The sequence below is a fragment of the Dermochelys coriacea genome, chromosome 13 (assembly GCF_009764565.3).
Source record: "Dermochelys coriacea isolate rDerCor1 chromosome 13, rDerCor1.pri.v4, whole genome shotgun sequence".
Lineage (NCBI taxonomy): Eukaryota > Metazoa > Chordata > Testudines > Dermochelyidae > Dermochelys > Dermochelys coriacea.
The window spans coordinates 34,405,628-34,427,518 of record NC_050080.1 but is presented as its reverse complement, the minus strand read 5'-3'; the positions used below and the strand labels follow the sequence as shown (position 1 = coordinate 34,427,518).

At 58.1% G+C, this 21,891-nt stretch overlaps 2 protein-coding genes and 1 pseudogene across 2 annotated transcripts; 1 reads left to right on the top strand and 2 right to left on the bottom strand.

The window, feature by feature from the left end:
• Positions 1 to 1,203: 1,203 nt before the first annotated feature.
• On the bottom strand, positions 1,204 to 1,653 carry LOC119842206 (ribonuclease-like). Its single transcript, XM_038370104.1, has one exon. It carries the CDS (start codon positions 1,651 to 1,653, stop codon positions 1,204 to 1,206), a length of 450 nt encoding a protein of 149 aa, XP_038226032.1.
• A 3,029-nt stretch (positions 1,654 to 4,682) lies between these two features.
• LOC119842377 (ribonuclease-like) lies at positions 4,683 to 7,478 on the bottom strand. The gene is made up of 2 exons (XM_038370410.2): positions 7,426 to 7,478; positions 4,683 to 5,604 (listed from the first exon to the last, which is right to left on the bottom strand). Exon 2 carries the CDS (start codon positions 5,584 to 5,586, stop codon positions 5,152 to 5,154), a length of 435 nt encoding a protein of 144 aa, XP_038226338.1. The 5' UTR covers positions 5,587 to 5,604; positions 7,426 to 7,478; the 3' UTR covers positions 4,683 to 5,151.
• A 9,927-nt stretch (positions 7,479 to 17,405) lies between these two features.
• On the top strand, positions 17,406 to 21,117 carry LOC119842205 (annotated as a pseudogene).
• The last annotated feature ends 774 nt before the right edge of the window (positions 21,118 to 21,891 follow it).

The window sequence follows — 21,891 nt, the reverse complement described above, 5'->3', positions numbered from 1 at the left end:
GCACAGTGCCCCATAGCACTGCTATGGGGCCAGCCCTGCCTGCCAGGGGAGAGCACGCCCTGCTGACCCCTGCCCCGCTTCCTGCAGCACAGCGCCCCCTAGCGCCACACTGGGGCATTGGAGTCAGCACTGACTGCCAGGGGAGAGCGCCCCCTACTGAGCCCCCTCCCCGCTCCATGTAGCACAGCGCCCCCGGCTGAGCTCCCTCCCCACTCCCCACAGCACAGAACCCCCTAGCAATCATAGAATCATAGAATCCACCAGGGTTGGAAGGGACCTCAGGAGGTCATCCTGTCCATTCCCCTGCTCAAAGCAGGACCGATCCCCAACTAAATCATCCCAGCCAGGGCTTTGTCAAGCCTGACCTTGAAAACCTCTAAGGAAGGAGGTTCCACCACCTCCCTGGGTAACACATTCCAGTGCTTCCCCACCCCCCTAGTAAAAAAGTTTTTCCTAATATCCAACCCTAAACCTCCCCCACTGCAACTTGAGACCATTACTCCTCGTTCTGTCATCTGCTAGACTGAGAACAGTCTAGATCCATCCTCTTTGGAACCCCCTTCAGGTAGTTGAAAGCAGCTATCAAATCCCACCTTATCCTCACAGGGGCATTTGGGCAGCACTGACTCCCAGGGGAGAGCACCCCCCCAACTGAGCCCCCGCGCCTGGTCTCTGTAGCACAGTGCCCCCAAGTGCCACACAGGCATTGGGGCCAGCACTGACTGCCAGGGGAGAGTACCCTCCACTGAGCCCCCTGTCCCGCTTCCTGCACCATAGCACCCCCTAACATTACACTGGGGCACTGGGGTCAGCACTGACTGCCGGGGAAAGCGTCCCCTACTGAACCCCCTCACCCCACTCCCTGCCCCACAGCGCCCCTTAGAGCAGCAATGGGACCAGCACTGACTGCTAGGGGAGAGCGCCCCCTACTGAGCCCCACCTAGCTCCCTGCCCCACAGTGCCCCCTGTTGGGGCCAGCACTAACTGCTAAGGGAAAGCTCTCCCTGCTGAGCCCTGCACCCCACTCCCTACCCCACAGCGCCCCCTCCAGACCCTCTCACACACTCGCAGCCACATCTGTTCCAGTAAATGTGTTTTATTCCTGGCTCTGAAAGGCAAACTCAATTCAATGCAGTCTACAGCCCCTCCTGCCTCCAGGCCCGTGGCTGCTGCATCTGGTGCTTCCCTGGGCTCTGGTGCGGCTCATGCTTTCTCGTTATATTGCACTGGCCACATGCCATGGTTGCAGCCAATGACAATGTACCTGGAGGCCGCATGGCTGCGGTAGATGCACCGGGCACCCTGCGTCCTCTTCAGCTCGCAGGTGGTAACGGCCAGCGGCCTCTTGCTGCGACGCTGGTAGAGCATGCCCTGGTAGAGCGTGCCCCCGTCTCTGCACACGCTCCGGATCTGGGCCAAGGATGCGTGGATGAAAGTGTTGATGTCTTTGCAGGGTCGGGCCATGCCCCGGCTCTGCATCATGACCCCACAGTAATCCCGCCCGGCGTCGGTCCGCGGGTTGTCATGGTGCTGCCACAGGAAATTCTGGTAGCGCGGGCCTTGGCTTGAGGCGCACAGGAGCAGGCAGGCCACCAGCAATGCCAGAAAGAGGGGGCCGGTGCCCTTCAGAGAGCCCATCACCACCTGCAACATCATGCAGGGCTGTTTGGCTCGGTATGTGCCCCCCGCCACGTCACAAGGGAGAGGCCCCCCTGGGCTGACCCCATGAGCATGGGGCATAGCCATGTGGCTGCAGTATGGGTGGGAAACTGAAGCACAGAGACACTGAGCCTGAGGTTTCTAAGGCTTCCCTCAGTGGGCACTGGCTCCGCAAATTGCTTAAGCAGTTTTGGAAAATCTCAGACTAAGTGACTGTCTGGAGTCACACACGCTCTGCAGGAGCTAGAAATAGAACCCAGGAGTCCTGATGCCCAGCCCCCCGCCCTTCCTTCCAATAACTAGACCCCACTCCTGGCTCCCAGCCCTCCCTGCTATAACCTTAGACCCCACTCCCCTCCTAGAGCAAGTGGTAGAACCCAGGAGTCCTGGCTTCAAGCCCCTCCCTGCCTGGCCTCTCTGGATCGATTTGCATCTGTGTCTCTCTCTGGGTTCTGTCTGTCTGGCTCTTCATTTGTGTCATGTGTCGAGGTCTTTGGCTTTCACCGCGCTCGGTGTTTCTGCCTGTCTGTGTTAGCAAGTGTGAAAAGTTGGGATACTTTGGGGGGGGGATGGTATATTTGTCTATATAAGACAAAGCCTCTAATATCGGGACATCTGATTGCCCCACTTTATGTCTTGCTTGAGTGTGTGCGTACCTGCCTAGGTGAGCATCTTTCTGAAAGCTGTGGGTGTCTGTCTCTCTGGGCCGGTCTCTCTGTCCCTTTCTCTCTAGCTGGTCTCAGGGGACTGGGGAAGGTCCGGAGCTCTGCTCCCCTTAGCCAGATCCCTCACTAACCTGATCACCTTCTCAGCCTCTCTTTTGGCCGAGCTGGGCACCCTCGCCCTGCCCCCCCCAGCCCTGCTCCCCACCCTGGGTTTAATCCAGTCTCTGACTTACCTGGTGGGGACTTACTTTCTCTCCTGCTGGAGCACAGGGTCTAGAGCTGATCATCTGAGTCTCTAGCCTGGCGCATGCCCCTTATATACAGCCTGGCTGACCAGAGAGGGCTCCCTCGAGCCACTTTCATATGCCCAGGCTGGAGATGCTGGGTGGGGGCATGAAGCCAGTGAGCACTGGGCACCGGCTAGTTGTTTGAGCCAGCTCCTTCCAGCATTAGGGAGCCTGGCAACCTCCGAAGCCAGGAGTAGGGTTGGCTGGGGTGGGACCACAGGGTCTTGCTAGGTGATCCCTAGGGGAAGGCATGGTGGGCTCCATGTAGCGGGCTTCAAACATCTTGATGGCAAAGGAGGCTGCTAAGGCATTGGCCTGGAGGTGAGAGACCTTGGTCATGGTCCCAGCCCTTGGTCAAGTCCCTTGGCCTCCCCATGCCTCAGTTTCCCCACAAGGGCAGATAATCATCTTCCTTTCTCCCACTGTTTCTCTGCATAGGCTGCTTAGCAGCCTCAAACTGCTCTGAAAACCCTAGCCTTGCACTGCGAGCAAATTGAGATGAGGCCTGTCTGTTACTGCAGGTGCATACAGAACCCAGCACTATGGGGCCCTGAGCTCGGTCAGTGTCTGGGCAGCGCCCGGCACAATGCGGGCCCTGAGCTCAGTTGGGGTCTGCACAGCGCCTGGCACCACGGGGGCCCTGCAGGCGAGAGCTGTAGTAGGCTGGCATCATTTTCCAGATGGAGAAACTGAGGCACCAAACTTTTATTTAAAAAAAAAAACTGAGACTTTCCAAGCCATGGAGGAATTTGGACCCTTTTTCCCCATCGATTTCTACTGTAAAGCCAATGGGGATGGGAAAAATCTGCCTGCTAAATCACACAGGGAGCACCGCTGAACTCAGGTGTCTCCACTTCCAGTCCAGGGCCTTACCCTTGGGCCTGTATGGCTGGAGAGCTTCTTACTGCTGAAGGGCCAATTCCTCAGGACATCCCATTGGGCCAGAGCCGGGGACTGTCATGAGCCCCGATCGTTTCCCACCAAGGGAAGTCTGGTATCTTGGGGCAGAACCTGACCTGCCGGAGGGCCTGGCCAAGGTAGGCACAGCAGTAAGTGGGTTTCCTTTCTGAGGACCAGCACTGTGGAGACAGGATGCCACCCCGCCCAGCCCAAGGGCTGATCCGGCTTGGCAAGGCCGCTGTGGGGCAGGTGACCCCCAGGGGACGATTTAGTGGAGTCGCCCGAGGCCGGCCCCATTGTTTCGGCTCCCCACTGAACGCACAGGTCACCAGCCCATTGTCCTTCTCCAGGCGCCAGAACCAGCTGCCACGTCGCCCGTTGGAGCAGCCCCAAGTCCCACCCTCTAGCAGCTGCACCGGGGGCCCGGCTAAGAGGGAGGAGTGGGCAGGCTCAGGAACGGCTGAGGGCAGGGCCCTGGCCTGGCCAGGTCAGGCTTCCTGGGGAGCAGGGAGCCTTGTGGCTGGCACATCCATGAAAAAGGTACCGGCCAGGGACCAACAGGAGTGGTGTCAGCTGGGAAGGTGGAGACTATGAAAGGAGACATAGTCCATTCCCTGACCCCCTGAGCCAGCCCTGGGGCTGGAGTGGAGCCAGCTCCCCCTAGAGGGGAAAAGCCCCATGCCGCATTCCTCACTTGCCTGAGCCAGCCAGTCCCCTGCCCTGGGGGCAGATGGGAGCCAGTGCCCCCTAGAAGGAAAAGACCCCATGCTCCACACCCCGTGCCCACTGAGCCAGCCAGTCCCCTGCCCCAGGACCCAATCAGCATCGTAGAAGGCTTGACTCCACTGAAGCTACGTTGAATTACACTGGGGGGATCTGGCTCCACGGCCCCCATTGGGAGACCCTGGTATACAGCAGGTGCGGATGTAGCCCTGAGGAACCCGGGGTGTTTCTAGGCCAAGGAGAAGGAAGAGAGATGGCATTGGGGAAACACAAGCCCAGCCGCTTTGCAGAAGGGAGCCTTTATTGAGTCAGGAGCAGAGCAAGGACAGGACATCTGAGTGTAGCTGGATGTGCCTTCCCCGCTGTCTGCATTGCACTCATCCCCACCCCCCACCCAGCTCCCACACATACATGGACAGCTCCCCCCACACCCCACCTTTTGCAGCACATCTGGTGTCCAGGCCGCCCAGAGACACATAGCGGGGTGAACGACCAGGCAGCCTGCGTGACCCATACAGTCCTGGACTTCTCTCTGGAGCAAATCTCACCTGATGGGAGCTGCATGGCTTTGAAGCGCTGCTTCCATGGTGCCAATGTTAATGGAGCGGTGTTGATTGACACCAGCTCAGGGGTTGGCCCCATTGACCCCAGTGGAGCTATGGCCCATTCACACCAACTGGGAGTTGGCCCCCATTGACCTCAATGGAGATCTGGCCCATTCACACCAGCTGGAGGGCTAGCTCCATTGACCCCCATAGAGCTATGGTCCATTCACACCAGCTGAGGGGTTGGCCCCATTGACCCCCATGGAGCTACGGTCCATTCACACCAGCCAGGGGTCTGGCCCATTCGACACAACGCCTGGCCAAGGACTCAGTTCCGTGCCGACACGGGCAGGGCGGTGGTGCCCGGCCCCATCACATGATGTGGCTCTCGTCGAAGTGCATGGGCCAGCCTTTTGGGTCGCAGGTGATCACGAGGAATCTGTGGTTGGCGTGGCCCAGGTAGCTGCACCGGCCCCACGGGGAACCCTTCAGCGAGCAGGTGGTGACTGGGAACTGAGCCCGGCTGCGCCGCATGCCCCAGTACTCGATGCCCCCGGAGCCACAGACAGCCTGGATCTGGGCCTTGGGGGCATGGATGAAGGTGTTGATGTTTTTGCAGGGCCGGGCCATGCCCCGGCGCTGCATCATGGCTCCGCAGTAATCCCGCCTGGCATTGGTCCGCGGGTGGTCATGGTGCTGCCGCAGGAACTTCTCATAGCGCGGGCTCTGGCAGTGGGCAGGTGGGGCCAGGCACCAGGCCAGCACCAGGAATGAGAGCAGGTTGAGTCCATCCCAAGACAAACACATTGCGATGGCAGGGCAGGCCTGCAAGAACAAGACACCATAATGCATGGCGGAGCTGTGTCCTCTAACGCAGTGGTTCTCAAAGCCGGTCCGCCGCTTATTCAGGGAAAGCCCCTGGCGGGCCGGACCGGTTTGTTTACCTGCCGCGTCCGCAGGTCCGGCCGATCGTGGCTCCCACTGGCCGCGGTTCGCCACTCCAGGCCAATGGGGGCTGCAGGAAGGGCGGTCAGCACTTCCCTTGGCCCGCACCACTTCCCGCAGCCCCCATTGGCCTGGAGCAGCGAACCGCAGCCACGGGGAGCTGCGATCTGCCGGACCTGCGGACGCGGCAGGTAAACAAACCGGTCCGGCCCGCCAGGGGCTTTCCCTGAACAAGCGGCGGACCGGCTTTGAGAACCACTGATCTAACGGACACTAAGGGCAGCAGGGGGTGAGGGATGGGGAAGGGGCAGTTATACTGTATAAGGGGCACTAGGGGCAGCAGAGGGTTGGGGAAGGGGCAGTTATACTGTATAAGGGGCACTAGGGGCAGCAGAGGGTTGGGGAAGGGGCAGTTATACTGTATAAGGGGCACTAGGGGCAGCAGAAGGTTGCGGAAGGGGCAGTTATACTGTATAAGGGGCACTAGGGGCAGCAGAGGGTTGGGGAAGGGGCAGTTATACTGTATAAGGGGCACTAGGGGCAGCAGAGGGTTGGGAAAGGGGCAGTTATACTGTATAAGGGGCACTAGGGGCAGCAGAGGGTTGGGGAAGGGGCAGTTATACTGTATAAGGGGCACTAGGGGCAGCAGAGGGTTGGGGAAGGGGCAGTTATACTGTATAAGGGGCACTAGGGGCAGCAGAGGTTGGGGAAGGGGCAGTTATACTGTATAAGGGGCACTAGGGGCAGCAGAATTTGGGGAAGGGGCGGTTATACTGTATAAGGGGCACTAGGGGCAGCAGAGGGTGGAGGTGGGGAAGGGCGGCTATATTGCATAATGGGCACTAGGGCCAGCAGAGGGTGGGGGAAGGGGCAGTTATACTGTATAAGGGGCACTAGGGGCAGCAGAGGTTGGGGAAGGGGCAGTTATACTGTATAAGGGGCACTAGGGGCAGCAGAGGTTGGGGGGTGGGGAAGGGTGGCTATATTGCATAATGGGCACTAGGGCCAGCAGAGGGTGGGGGTGGGGAAGGGGCAGCTATGCTGTATAATAGGCACTAGGGGCAGCAAAGGGTGGGGGCAGGGAAGGGGCAGCTATACTGTATCATGGGCACTAGGGGAAGGAGAGAGTGGGGGCTGGGAAAGGGCGGCTTTACTGTATCATGGGCACTAGGGGCACCCCTGCCCCAGTGTGCAGCTGGAGAAGTTCCTGTGGATTCACTCCAGATTTAGGTCACCGAGAACAGACTTTGGAAGTTAGTGGCAGTGCTAGGATCCCAGGACTCCTGGATCCCATCCCCCCACCATCAACTCCCTACACACCAGGCTGGTGTACGCTGGGGACATACTTCAGCATAGCTCCTTCTGTCAGGGGAAATCCACCCCGCCCCCAGTGCCGTAGTTGTGCCAACCTGATCCCCGCTGCAGGCAGTGCTAGGTCGGGCCCCTTAGGTCAGTGGATTGCAGACAATGGTGGGCAAGCCCCTCTGGGGGCATAGGTAGTGTTTACACCCAGGCAGTCCAGTGGCGCAGGTGCAGCATTTCATTTGTAGACAGCCTCTCTCTGCCCTCCGAGGGCTGGCGATAGACCCAGGAATCTGCACACCCTAACCCTGTCTGCAATGGGGTCAGGGCTGGATTCTGCTACCCCGCGCCCGAGTCAATCTGCATTTCCTCCCTGGCTAAGATCTGTTCTTAGCTCACCTGAGTCCTGCAGCTCCCGTCAGAGATGGATCCAGCTTCCAGCAGAGCTGAGCATCCCTGAGGCTCCTTCCTCTCTGTCCCTGTTATATACAGCCCGGCTGGGCAGCTGGGGGGTGGGGAGGAGGGGATGGGGGAAGCTCCTCCCACTGAGGGGCCCAGGAATTCTGGGTGGGGTCGGGAGTTCTGGAGCAATGGGGCTCTGCCCAGTATCTTGAGACAATCTTGAGACACTGTGTACCCTACAGTGCCCCTCAACCCAGCACTACCCCACAGCTGGGGCTGGAACCCAGGAGTCCTGACCCCCCCCCACCCCGTTCTAACCCACTACCCTGCCCCCCCGGTCCCCAGCTGGGGAATAGATTCCCAATCCCCCCGTCCTGTGCTACCTCACTAGACCCCACTTCCTTCCCAAAGCTGGGGAGGGAATCCAGGAGTCCTGCCCCTGCTCTAACCACTAGACCCCACTCCCCTCCCAGAGCTAGGGAGAGAACCCAGGCATCCTGGCTCCCTGTCCTATGTTTTAGTTATTCTTCCCCCACCCCACCCCCCTTGCAGGTTGTTTGCCAAGGGATCTCTTGATGAAAAGCCGCCAGCTCCCTGTTGGCTGTTATCTAGGAATGCCTGGGAGCAGATAGCACAGACCCCACACAGCACCCCTGTTCTCCACTCCCCCCCTTCACCCATCCCCCCTTACCTCCCTCTCCTAAGCACATCAGCCATCACATGCAGACATGGGGCCTAAGACAGCTGCATACTCAGGTCCCATTTAAATCAAAGGAAGAAGACTTGGTGGGGGGCTGGGCACCAGAACACCTGGGTTCCCTCCCAGGCCTCTGGGAGGGGAATGGAGCCTGGTGGTTAGAGCAGGTGGAGGCGTCTGGGAGCCAGGACTCCTGGGTTCTCTCCTGGCTCTGGATGGGTGGGCAGTAGGGTCTAGTGGTTAGAGAAGGGGGGCTGGGAGCCAAGACTGCTGGGCTCTATTCCAGATCTGAGAGGGGGTGCGGGAATGGAGTGGGGAGGCTGAGAGCCAGGACTCCTGGGTTCTGTCTCTGGGAGGGAAGTGGAGTCTAGTGCGTTAGTGGAAGGGGGCTGGGAGCCAGGACTCCTTGGTTCGGTCCCTGGCTCTGGGAGGGGGGAGGATTTAAAAGATTAAGCAGTGAGCACTAGAGGTCAGCACTGCTGTGTTCTACCCCAGAAAAGACTGGGATGCAGTGACTGGCGTGCGGAGGACCGGGAGGCCGGCTCGCTGACATTCACCTGGCTGTGGCCAAACCCATTCTGGAGTTTTGTGCCTCAGTTTCCCATCTGCGGCACAGGGAGAGCAATTCTGGGCTGCCAAGTGCCAGGAAGCTGCCAAGGGGAATGGGCATGAGGGGCCGCAGCCACAGGCTGCTCTGACCCCAGGGGGGCCCTCCAGGTGTCACATGGTGCAGAACAAAGATCCCCAGGGCTGGTTTCCGGAGCTGTGATAAGTAGTTGCCAGGAGGACAAACCCAGTGTTTGCTTGTGGCTCATCAGCAGCTATTGTTGGTCCCCATGACCCCATTGCACAAGGTCGCTGGGAAGGGAAAGCCACGGGGAAATCCCAACTGGCCCTGGGAGCAGGAATGTCCACAAAGATAGAGCTTGGGGTTTGCCCTGGAGACCCCCACACAGTAAACAGCACAGGGGTCACTGGCCGCTCAGCTACAGGTGCATGGAGCAGGCTACTGGAGCAGCTGCCCTGATTCCTGGGTTCTACCCCAGCTCTGGGGAGGGGAGTAGGTCCTGACTGGTTAGAGAAGGAGGGCTGGGAGTCAGGACTCCTGGGTTCTCTCCCCAGTTCTTGGAGGGGATGGGAGGGAAGTGGGGGTCTAGTGGGTCCGAGCATGGGGGGGTTGGGGTCCAGGACTCCTGGGTTCTATGCTGACTCTCACAGGGGAATAGAGCCTCATGAGTAAGGGGAGGAGCTGGGAGTCAGGGTCTAGCCCCCGCTTTGGGAGGGGCATGGGGGCCAGTGGGTTACAAAGGCAGAAAACTGTCTCCCATTCCTGGCTCCCTGAACCTGCGCTGGACAGGCCCCAGAGAGGCAAGTCTCCCCGCAGCCAACTAGCTTTTCTGCCCTGGGGCCGGTTGGGAACCAGCCCCTGGCGTGGGAAGGACTCGTCTCCCTTTGCAGCAGCCAGTGCTCGTGAGCTGGGGCTGGGCTAGAACAAGCCCTCCAGGGATCAACAGCATATGCTGCAGTTGGGCAGCATACATGGTCCCTGCCCAACTGCATCCACTTCCAAGTTGTGCACTCCATAGGACAAAAATCACTCATGGTCCTTTGCTGGTCTCCACAACACCAGCAGGGATTGAATTACCTCCTTGGCATTTATCACGAGCGGGCTCTCTCCTGGAGGAGACAGAGGGGGTCATGGGAGCAGATAATCCCATTTCTCAGGGCACCTGGGTTTCTTTCCCATCTCTCTGTGTGACCTTGGCAAGTCATTTTGATACTTTGTCTGTGGGAAAGGTGATACCGCAGGGTGGGGGGTGGATTGAATTTGCGGATCTAAAGCTAAAGCCTAGGCCAACGTAAGAAACTCTGGCTGCTAGACGGAGCTAGAGCCCCATGCTGTGCAGTCCTGGGTCACACGCTTCAAAAGACTTCCCATATTCCAAGCCAGATGGGGCCCTTGTGACCATCTCATCTGACGCCCTGGAAAGATCAGAATTTAATCCGTAAATGTCGGTAAATGTCAATTTCACCGCACACACCTGTGAAAAACTCTTTCTGTTGCTAGGTTTCAGAGTAGCAGCCGTGTTAGTCTGTATTCGCAAAAAGAAAAGGAGTACTTGTGGCACCTTAGAGACTAACAAATTTATTAGAGCATAAGCTTTCGTGAGCTACAGCTCACTTCATCGGATGCATTTGGTGGAAAAAAACTTTTACGAGAAGAGCTCATTAATAAATATTTGTCCCCCATGGAGGTACTTACAGATTGTGATCAAGTGACACCTTCCATCTACACAGCTCAGCGCTGTATCAATAGAAGCATGTTACAGGTCAGTATCCTAGGCTCTATGTAACATTCGTGTTAGATACCTGGGCTCATACTCCCATGACCGCTCCCCAGAGCTGGTGACCCTCCCAATTCGATTGAGAATCAATTGATGCTATTTGACGCTTTTCTTCAATCCCGGCACCTGACGTCACGGGAATGTGTAAGATGCTCAGCCTCCCTGTCTCATACAGCACCCCCTCCATAGCATCCGACCATCGACTGTCTTTACTGAAGGCATCCGTTACACACCCCTGGTGAGGTAGGGACGCACATGCTGTCACTCACTTATTACAAATGGGAAACTGAGGCACAACGTCGCTAAGATCCTCCAAGATATTTAGGCGCCTTACTACTACTGAAATGTGCGGGCTTTGGGCACCCCAGCTCTATCTCTGTGCCAGTGCTGGCTGTGGGATTGTCAGCTCAGTCTCGCCCCATGCACTTGTGCAGCACCTCGCACAACGAGACCATGCACATAAGCAGTATCCCATTGACGCTAAATCCATGGGGCGAGCGCTAACCACGCTACAGGGGGCACATGTATTTCCCTTTCTCTGCTTTGTGCCAATCAACCCTGATGGGGGCCTGACCCTTGGACCCCAATTAAACAGCTCTGGTTTGCACCAGCTGGGGACCTGGCCATATGTGTCTGTCATTGCAAGGGAGGGGGCAAATGTGACCAGCTGCCCCTCCCCAGACAGGCTGCCCAAGGTGTTGTGAGCATTTTCAGCCTGGCTGGGCTTGGTATCCCCGTCTTGTGCCTGCCGTCAGGACAGCAACAGTTCGCTTGTGTTCAACTGTCCCGACCGGGACACTGGAAAAAGTCAGAACACGGACAGGTCCTGACTGGCTGCCAGCATCGATGGCGGCTGGCCTGGCCCACGGGTTCCTCGCACGGCCGTTCCGCAAGTGCTGCCAAGTGTTACAGTGGCTGCAGGAGGTCAACAAGGCCTGCCCCAGCCTTGGGGACAGGATCGAGGTTACACGGCAATCTGTTTGTGTGCATGCTGTGTGTGTCTGCTGGAGGGGAAGGGCCTTGCTGTGTGTGTGTGTGTGTGTGTGTGTCCCTGCATCCCCTGCTGGAGGGGATGGGCCCTGCTGTGAGTGTGTGTGTGTCTCTCTCTCTCTGTGTCCCTGCACCCCTGCTGGAGGGCTAATCCAAACCTCAGGAACATCCAGGCCTTGTGACTAAACCACGCCTGATGTCTTGTCTCATAAGCAAAAACCTCTGCACTTCATGCTTGATTCTGCATGACCCATTTCTAACAAGTGTTGCACAGTCCCCTCTAGTGTCCACTCCACACACAGGCCAACAGCCTGCTACTGCTGCCAGCCAGGACATTTATTTTTAACATTTCCCCCCGAATAATTTCCCGTTAAAAAGATAAATGAAAACTCAGTCCTGCTTTCGAGGGATTGCTGCTCAGGGCAGCTGGTCTCTGGGGCCTGAAAATGATGAGATGGAAAAGAAACCAGCAAAAGGAAAAAAGAATATGTGGTAGGTGTATTTTGTTTGTTTAATTTATGTGTGTGTGTGCGCGCACACCTCTTTTATGACCCCTGATTTATCAGGAGAGGGTGTAATTTTTCTCCAGTCTCTCTGATAGAGCTGATTGGAAAATTTGGGGGAATTTTTTTTTCTGATGGAAACAGAAAAATTTCACAAAACTGGGTCAGTTTCAACATTTCATTTAGAAAAATATAGAAAAAAAAGTGTTTAGAAAGTTGTGTGCTGTGTTGTTACAGTCCCAGGCTACTAGAAAGATGAGGTGGGCATGTAATATCTTTTAGAAGTTGGTCCAGTTAAATATATTACCTCACCCACTTTGTCTCTCTATTTAGAAAAGTGACATTTTTGGTACAGAATGTTTCAGTTTTTTGTTTCGAAATGACTGTTCAGTCGCAAACTAACTTTGCTTTTCATAAAAAAAAGTTTCAAAAGGGAAAAGTAAAAGCTTGGAATCAGAAAGAAATATTGCTAATTTGTTAAAAGGAAATGTTTCGATGGACTCAAAAAATATTTCTTTAAAGTTAATGTCATGAACAATTTCAAAATGATGACATTTTGTGCTGAAACAGAAGGCATCAAAATGTCCAAATCTTGGAAATTTTTAATTGGCCAGAATTTCCATTTTCTGCTCAGTTTTATGCTCTGAAACCAGTAATTTTTAGCTCCTATAAAACAACTTTGTTTTCTTCTGATCTGTGGTACAGAAGACCCAGCAGTGCCTCTGAAATTGAGCCTCCTGAATCATGCTTGATATAAAGCAGGGATATCAGACATGCATCCTGCATGATGCATTTATGTGACCCACATGATTTATTCCGAGTGTGCGGCATCTCTGCTGTCATTTGAAAACAAAAAGTCAGCTTCTTTCAGCCCTCATGGCTGCAGAGAAAACTTTCCAAACCTGTATGTATCTGATTCAGCCATGCCTGCCTGAGTTTGCAAAGGGCCTGAAACAATGACTCCGAGGGATGAACCCTGCAGCTCTCTCTTGATCTCCTTGCAGTGTCAGCACTACAGCCGAGAAGTGACCCTTCAGCATCAGCATTAACTATGTCACTGTGATGGAACAGGGACATCCGTGAAAGTTGAGTTACTACAACCAGGCTGTATTGTGCCAGTGATCTCCTGGCAGAGCTCATACTGATGTCAGGGTGGGGGATCTGGTGTGGATTTGAAGGTCCTAAATACAGATCCTGGCCATGGGACAGTAACATGGAACCCAGCCCAGGAGCTGGACACTCCTGATTTAAAACCTTCTCGAGACCTTTTCGCACAGCGAGGGAACATGCACAATGGCTCAGTGACACCCATGGTTGTGAGGAGCAGGAGCAGGTATTGTGCCACCCGTCAGCACCCAGATGTTCAGTTCTCCAGCCAGCCCCTTGGTGCTTTTTCCTCACACAAGGAAAGGAGCTTCCTCTACACAGACCTAGAGATCAAACCGGGGCTTCGGCCGTGCCCCAAGTGGCCCCAGTCTCTCAGCTGTAACTGACCGGGCCCAGGGGGCTCCAGTGGTCAGGTTGTGGCCACGGAATCTGAACCAGACCTGGACAGCGTAAATTCAAACCCCAGCGTGGGCAGGGAGCTGAAAATGAAACACGGGCCTGTTGTCCCAGTCTGTCTCGGGGGAAATGTAATCAGGGTCCAACAGGCTACTCAGAAGGTGTTCAAAGTGCTCCTTGCTCTGGGAGGAGAATAGGGGCTAACGGTTAGAGCAGGAGTCTGGGAGCCAGGACTCCTGGGTTTTCTAGGGAGCTCTGGGAGGGGAATGGGGTCTAGTGGTTAGAGCGGGGAGGCTGGGAGCCAGGACTCCTGGATTCTATCCCTGGCTCTGGGAGGGGAATGTGGTCTAGTGGTTAGAATAGCAGGGGGCTGGGAGCCAGGACTCCTGGGTTCTGTCCAGGCACGGGATTGTGGGTAAGGCACAGGGTGTGTGTGGTTGTTGTTACCATCCCTGTGCTGATACTATCTCCTAACCCCCTCAGTGTCTCCCTGCCCCCGGCAGTGCTGGAGGAGGGGGGTCTTTGGTGGACCAGCTGGATCAAGGCGCAGAGAGCAATCAAGGCTGGCATCCTAAGGGGCCAGGCTGCCTCCTCCCCAGCGATGCAGGGCGGGGAGGATCAGTCCCCCTTTGGTGACTGGGGTAAGCTCCTCCCCCTCCCAGCCCTAGAGACATGGCCATCCCACATAATGCTCACTGATGGCAGCAAGACCTGGGAGAGGGCTGCAGTTCAGCTCTGGTGAGTCATCCCTGTGCAGTGTTATGTGCGGCTGTTACCCAGCTGCCCCACCCCAGAGCTGGCTGCATCTCAATGCCAGCCGAGCCATCCCCACGTTTGGCTCACCATGGGTTTAGATATAGGGCGTATAGATATCAGACTTAGCCAGGTCTCATGCCCACGCCCCGACCCGGCCATGAAGTTACTAGTGCTGCCCCCTAATGTTAGCTGTGAGTGTTTCACACCTGGGCTGGGTGCACGCTGTGTCGCCCATGGAGATACTGCAGCCCCTGTGTCTCTGGAGTCTCCAGACAGTGCTGGGGCGGGAGCAGTTTGCATGGGCCCCTGGAATGCTTCAGGAGCCAGTGAGGGCGGGCACCACAATTAACACCCGGCAGTGGATCGGGCCTTTCCCCCGGCAGGGTTTGTTCCAAATAGGAATGACAAAGGCCAGGGCAGTTAGAATCCTTCGGTCACAGTTTTAATGCAGCGGCCCTTTGGCAGGAGACCTTTACTGGGAAACTCTCCAGGAAAAAATGCAATTTTATGGCCGCTGCATTTTCCACTGGAAAATCATTGCCGGGGGAAATTCCTGACTAGCTCTAGCGCTGGGACCCCTAAAGATGGGCAGCCTCCATTCTCTCCCAGCTCTGAGCTCCCCTACCCCCAGCCCTGCCGGGGCCCCTCACTCCTGCCCGCAGCCCCTGCTAGCCCAGCCCTGGCCTTTCTCCAGCTCTGCCGGGGCCCCTCACTCCTGCCCGCAGCCCCTGCTAGCCCAGCCCTGGCCTTTCTCCAGCTCTGCCGGGGCCCCTCACTCCTGCCCGCAGCCCCTGCTAGCCCAGCCCTGGCCTTTCTCCAGCTCTGCCGGGGCCCCTCACTCCTGCCCGCAGCCCCTCCTAGCCCAGCCCTGGCCTTTTTCCAGCTCTGCCGGGGCCCCTCACTCCTGCCCGCAGCCCCTGCTAGCCCAGCCCTGGCCTGTCTCCAACTCTGCCGGGGCCCCTCACTCCTGCCCGCAGCCCCTGCTAGCCCAGCCCTGGCCTTTCTCCAGCTCTGCCAGATCGGGGCAATTGGACAGGATCTCAATCAGGGACTTTGTCTTAAGCATCCCTTTGCCATGCCAACCTAAAGGCTCTCTCTTGCTGTTCTCCAGGTGATGGTGCCAGCTTCTAGCTGGAAGAGGGGAAAACAAGTCTTGACAAGGGCAGGAATTCAAAGCACCAATTTGCTGACTTTGTTCAGGCTTCTCTGATGGAAAAAACCCTTCTTTTGCTGCTGCTGCGGTGTGGGAGTGACTCAAACCTGCCAACTGCAAATTGTTCCAAAGCCAGGCTTGCCACAGTTTCCCTGCCTAGCCGGCCTGCTCCTTTTCAAACCTGGCCCTCATCCCCCGGAGGTCACAGCTCTGCGCCGGGCCGGGGCCGGACTTGGCAGAAACAGCTGCAGACAATCCGGGAAACAGGGGCTCACCAGCATGCGTTTCAGGGAAACCCCTGTTTCTTGACTAACAGCCTCTTGCTCTTCGTCAGCAGACTCCAGATTTACCTCTGCTTCCGGACCCAGGAGCACTGTAGACATGGCAGCAGCTTGGGCTCTCCCCTTGTGGCAGGTGCCTTTGGGAGATGGTTTCCAACACCGACATCCCCTGAACTCTAAATCCATGGATCCCCCTAATATAGATCCATCCGATGCCCCACACTATGGTCTGACCTCTCGCTTCTCCTCCGAGCTCATCCACTTCCCAGGTCGGGGACCAAACCACTACAGGGCTCTGTGAATATTTATCCAGACCAGCGCCTCTGAAAGATGGGTCCATGGCCCAGCGCCGCTCCCTGAGATTGCCCTGACTCAGTTGAGGAAGGCAGCAGGCCTGTCCCTGGTATCAAAAAGGTTGAGAAACACTGAGCTGTACCATACTGAATGGCTCCAACAGGAGAGATTGCCAGAGCCCCACCACATGCTAGCCCGGGGCGTAGGGGGCCCAGCCGGGACAGGGCAGACCTGCTGTCCCAGATCAGGCAGAGCAGCAATTTGAATCGGTATTTCGCACTTCCCACGGGATTGCCTCAGCTGGGATGGGGCAGGTCTGGCTCTTTCTCCCAACAATTTCCGAAGGGTTTTTGGTTTCATCCTGATGCCAAGCTGGGGGAGGGGGGAAATTCCAAAATCACAAAAGTTTTCACGGGGTGGAAGGTGGATTTCTACCTGGCCCTACGGCCGACACAGAAGCCATGCAGGAGGACTGAGCAATAAGCAAAGATCTGCCCGTCGGAGCTGGGGCTCTGAATCTCCTCCCCTGCATGAGCAATCTCTACAGCTTCTCAAAGTTCCAACTTTCCAGTGGGGCCAACGCCTAGACCGTCTGTGGGAATAGCCTGTTAGCAGATCTGGTGCCCCAGCAGACGAAGCATTGTCTGGGGGGGTTGTAGGACTCATTAAACCTTTTGTTGGGTGCTACAAAAGGCTTCCACTCTGCAGTTCTCCCAGAGTTTGATTCTATTCTGTTCAAGATCTTCTATAGCCCTCAGGACGTTGGCCCTGAGCGCTAACATCTACCGGTTAATAGGCTGACATCTGGGGCTTTAATGCACTAGTCTCTGGACTATAAAGCGCAAACATCTGAGGTTTCATGCACTAATATCTGGGGCTTTCGTGCACTAACATCTGGGACTTTAATGCCCTAACATCTGGGGATTTAACATGGTAACATCTGGGGTTTTAATGCATTAACATCTGGGGTTTAATGCGCTACCATCTGGGGTTTAATGCGCTACCATCTGGCCTTTGCTACTGAGGAACTGGACATCCGTGAAGGGCTCAGATTCCTGATGGAAGTGTTTGCCCTCTTGCACTTTCTGACCACCTCTGGCCCAAGTCTGGTGCTTGCAGTGTCCCTGTGCCGGCTGCACTAAGGAAATCCCCCCCCAGCTCCCCACTGCTGGCTTCTCCTCCGCTGGGAAGCTGATGGGCACGATCGGCCACTGCTGGGCAGAAGTGGCACTGGGCACGGGCACGTTGCGGTTCATGCCTCCACACGCAAAGCTAAGCCCAGGCACCGGGCGGATTCTGTTTTGACAGATCCCCAACCCGTCTGCCCAGCAACGTCTGATGCCAGCCCCACCCCAGCCCCCTGCCCCTCACTGGCAGGGAGGGGCTGGACGGGTGGATCCGCGTTGGTTTGTGGGCCTGGGTTTCCTTGCAGGTGTTTCCTGTCACAGTGGCTGCGAGCTCGGTAGATTGCCCTGGATCTCTCCAGCTTGGGGGTCCCAACCAGACTCCCCACTCTGCAGAGCTGCCGTCCCATCCCGTTTCCTGATGGCTTCTGGGAGGGCCCATCCCGCTCTGGTCTCCGCCTGGCTCTTGTTTCTCAGCTCGGTCGTCTCAGCTGGTAAGTGACCTCTGTTCTCCTCCCAGATGCCTGGGTTCCATCCCCATCCCGGTCTCTCTCCCACAGGACTGGGTGCTGCAGAGCCCCCTCGGGTGGCTGCCCCGGATGCCTGGATCTCATCCCCATCCCAGTCTCTCTCCCCCAGGACTGGGTGCTGCAGGGCCCCTCGGGTGGCTGCCCCGGATGCCTGGGTCCCGTTCCCATCCCGGTCTCTCTCCACCAGGACTGGGTGCTGCAAGAGCCTCTCAGGTTGCTGCCCCGGATGCCTGGGTCCCGTTCCCATCCCGGTCTCTCTCCGCCAGGACTGGGTGCTCCAGAGCCCCCTCAGGTTGCTGCCCCGGATGCCTGGATCCCATCCCCATCCCAGTCTCTCTCCCCAAGGACAGGGTGCTGCAGGGCCCCCTCGGGTGGCTACCCCAGATGCCTAGGTCCCGTTCCCATCCCAGTCTCTCTCTCCTTCCCACAGGGGTTCACCATTTCACCCATTCCCAGATCATTTCGCCGCAGGCGGGCCCCGGTCTGCCCAAGCGCCAGAGCCTGCTGCAGGTGAACGGCCTGGTGCTCTCGGCCTACGACAGCAGCAGCCGGAGGATGACGCCGCGCAATGGCTACGTGCAGGGCAACCAGGAGACCCACCAGTTCTGGAGCGTCAGCAGCGCCCAGTGCGTGTTCTCGGACCCCTGGGTGGAGACCGAGTACCAGGCCCTGGTGAGGGTGGTGAACGCCAGCTCCCCAAAGGCTGGTGAGTCCTTGGGCCCCGGCACTCCGTTAGCTCGGCTCAGGACAGGGGTGCACAGGCGGTGGGAGAGAGCTGGGGCTGGACACCAGAGGGGAGTGATTTCCCTAGTACCTAGTGATTAAAATGTGGTGCGGGGGAGCTGGGAGCTCTATCCCCTGGGAGGGGAGTGAGGGCTAGTGGTTAGAGTGGGGGGGGAGGCGGGGAGCCAGGACTCCTGGGTTCTCTACGCAGCTCTGGGAGGGGAGTGAGGGCTAGTGGTTAGAGTGGGGGGGGGCTGGAAGCCAGGACTCTTAGGTTCTCTACGTAGCTCTGGGAGGGGAGTGAGGGCTAGTGGTTAGAGTGAGTGGGGGGGGGCTGGGAGCCAGGACTCCTGGATTCCATCCCTGGGGAACTTCGCCCCAACTCTGCCCCCTGGCAGCAGCTCCCTGCTGAGTCACTCACGTGGCCGCTCCGCCCCCAGAGCCCTACTACATGCAGGTCGTGCAGCGCTGTGAACTGGATGAAGCCAGCGGTGCCATCCGAGCCGTTACCAGATACGCCCTGAATGGGGAGGACATGCTGCAGTACCACGGGGACCAGCACCGCTGGTTCTCGGTGCACCCGGCAGCCTGGCGCGTGGCCGAGCGCTGGAACTGCGAGAGGGAGACGCTGGCCGGGATCAACACCCACACGCCACAACAGTTGCGGGACCTTCATTCGGATCACGGCGCCATTCACCACGCAGACAACAGGTGGAAGTTCTGCCGGTGCCCCCCACTCCCGACCCTCAGCCCCCCACTAGCCCGGCCTTGGGCTCCCCCCAGCTCTGCCGGTGCCCCCCACTCCCGACCCGCAGCCCCCATGATCATTAACCCTTCCTGTCCCCCCAGCCCAGCCCACGGTGCATATGTCGCTCATGCGAGGGACCCGGGGCCGGCCTCGCCACCTGATGTGCCATGTGATGGGGTTCTACCCGCGTGACATCGAGGTGACCTGGGAGCAGGGGGGCCGGGGGGCCCTAGGGGAACAGATGACCAGCAGGATCCAGCCCAACGGGGACCCCACCTTTCAGATCCGGGTGTCCATCAAGCTGGGGCTAGGGAGCGCGTGTGCATGGTGAGGCACGTCAGCCTGGGGGGCATCCCCCTGAGGGTCAGCTGGGGTGAGTGCAGGGGGAGGGAGCTGGGAATGGAGCACCCCTTATTGAAGAGAGGGGCAGGGGAGCTGGGGGAAGAAAGGCAGAGGGGCAGTTTTAGGAGGCTTGGATAGGCAGAGAAGTCGTTCTGGGGGGCTCTGAGGGGGAGAGGAAGGTGGGGTTCTGGGGGATCAGAGGAGGGCAGGTGGGGAGGATCTGGAGGGGCTTTGGAGTGAGGTATAGGCAGGGGTTCTGGGGGCTCTGAGGGGAGAGAAAGGTGGGGATTCGGGAGGCTCAGAGCGGGAAGGGAAGATGGGAGGTTGTGGGGGCTCAGAGAGGAAGGTGGGAGGTTCTGGGGGGCTCAGAGGAAAACTGAGAATGGTGGGGCTGGGGGGCTCAGAGGGGGAGGGGAAGAAGGAATTTAGCTGCCGGGCAGACACATCGGGGGCTGGGAGGGGAGGACCGGCTGTGGGGCTGCTGGCCCAGGGCGAAGGGGTGGGGGTGGGGGAATGGGAACAGGGACGGGCGGGGCCCATGGCTCAGTTTGTCTCTGCTCATTTCCAGATCCCCAGGCCACGGGCCAAGCTGGGTCCCTGGGCGTCCTCGCCGGCTGCGTGCTGGCTGCGCTGGGAGCCACTGTCCTGAGGTGGTATCTAAGGGGGAGGCCAGGTGAGTGATGCCCCCTAGTGCCTCCAGCACCCCCTGCAGCCCAGCACCCCCTAGTGCCCCCAGCGCCCCAGCGCTGCACTGCGGGATTGGGGTCAGCAATGAGTGATAGGGGAGCATGTCCCCCCAGTACAGTCCCCCCTGCACAACACCCGGGGTTTCCCCTTGCTGGTCTCCCAGCCACGGACTGACCCAGCCTGGCCCTGCAGCCTTTCTCATGCAGATCCTGCAGGGGATGGGAGAAGCCATACACCCCCCCCAGGTGTGATAATCCCCATTGCCCCCCCTCATCCCCACGGCCGGGGGTAGGAGCAGGGTCTCTGCCTGAGTCAATCCCTGCTTGGCTTCCCCCGCAGGCCGCTCAGAGGGGCCATACCGCCCAGCGCAGACATAGCCAGGAACCCTCAACTCTGCCCTGGGCAAGCCAGGAGACATTTGGCCACGGCCATGGCTCCGTCCTGCCCCAGGCGTCACCGTGTGTCTGTCGCTGTCCTGGGCTGGCACCACACGGCCCAGCCTGGGCGAAGAGGAGGCCCTGGGGGGATTGTGGATTTGGCCAAAACTCCCTGAGGTTATGGGGGGGAGGGGGTGTACCCCTGCTGAGCCTCCATCCTGTGCTCTCCCCCACACCTCCAGTCACCCCTGTGTCCCATAGCACCTGCCCCCACAATTGCCAGTCCCCGGCCCCACCCGGGCAACACCACAGTCACACGCAGGGGGAAACTGGTGGCGCTTTTGAGCCACCAACTCTCAGTACACATGTAACCTTCACGGAGTTTTTCACTGGAGCCATTTCGTTGCCTTGGTTTGCCAGGTGCTGCACAAGGCCAGCTCTGCACCACTGGCGTCGGCAGGAGCGGGTGAACTCGGAGCGGGGGCACTGGGGCTCAGGACGCCTGGGTTCTCTTTCTGGCTTTGTAGCTGGCTCCCTGGGGTGGGTCGGCAGAACATCTTGCAGAACCACGGTTCCCTACTGAGCCCCCCTGTCCCCAGTGGCAAGGCGCCCTCTACTGAGCCCCCTGCGATTTAGTGCCCCCCTGAAGTACAGTGCCCCCTACCGAGCCTTCTTTCTGCCCTTTGCAGTACGCTGCCCCCTACTGAGCCCCCCTGCCCTCTGCAGCCCAGAGCTGCCTGCGCAGCGCCCCCCTGCAGCATGGTGCCTCCTACTGAGCTCATCTCTGTTCCCTGCAGCACGGTGCCTCCTACAGAGTCCCCCGACCCCACCTCTGCCCTCTGTGCTACCGTAATACTCCTGATAAATAATGTACAGCCCCTAGCATGATATGGGGATGGTCTATAACTGCCCCCCCACACACACACTCCAAGGGCTAGAACCTGCCTTGTTAACTGAAAATCACAGGACTCCAGAAGATGTTTTTTTTTTCCAAAACACCTCCCTCACCCCAGCTTGGCAGTGTTGTGTTGGGGGCTGGGGCTTGGTGAGAACCCAGCCCCTTGGGTCTCCTCAGCTGTCCACCACCATGTGGGGGGGGGGGGTGAGCTGCGGGAGCAATGTGGGTCAGAGAGACCAGATCCCCCCGTCTATGACAGCCCCACTGCACACAGACACCCCCCATGGGGGAAAGTGTGTCTGATTCTCAGCCCTCCCCCCAACAAGCCAGCCAGTCCCCGCCCTGGGGGCAGGTGGGAGCCAGCACCCACTAGATGAGAAAGGCCCCATGTCCCATTCCCTAGCCCCTGTGCCAGCCAGCCCCCACCCTAGGGCCAGGTTGCAGGCTGCCCCCCAATTGGAAGTCCCATTCTCCATGCCCCTCTGTAGCTTGTCAAAGGATTTTCTTTTTTA

Bases quoted from the DNA above. Each gene is read 5' to 3' on its own strand.
- LOC119842377 (XM_038370410.2), bottom strand. From the start codon at position 5,586: ATGTGTTTGTCTTGGGATGGACTCAACCTGCTCTCATTCCTGGTGCTG.
- LOC119842206 (XM_038370104.1), bottom strand. From the start codon at position 1,653: ATGTTGCAGGTGGTGATGGGCTCTCTGAAGGGCACCGGCCCCCTCTTT.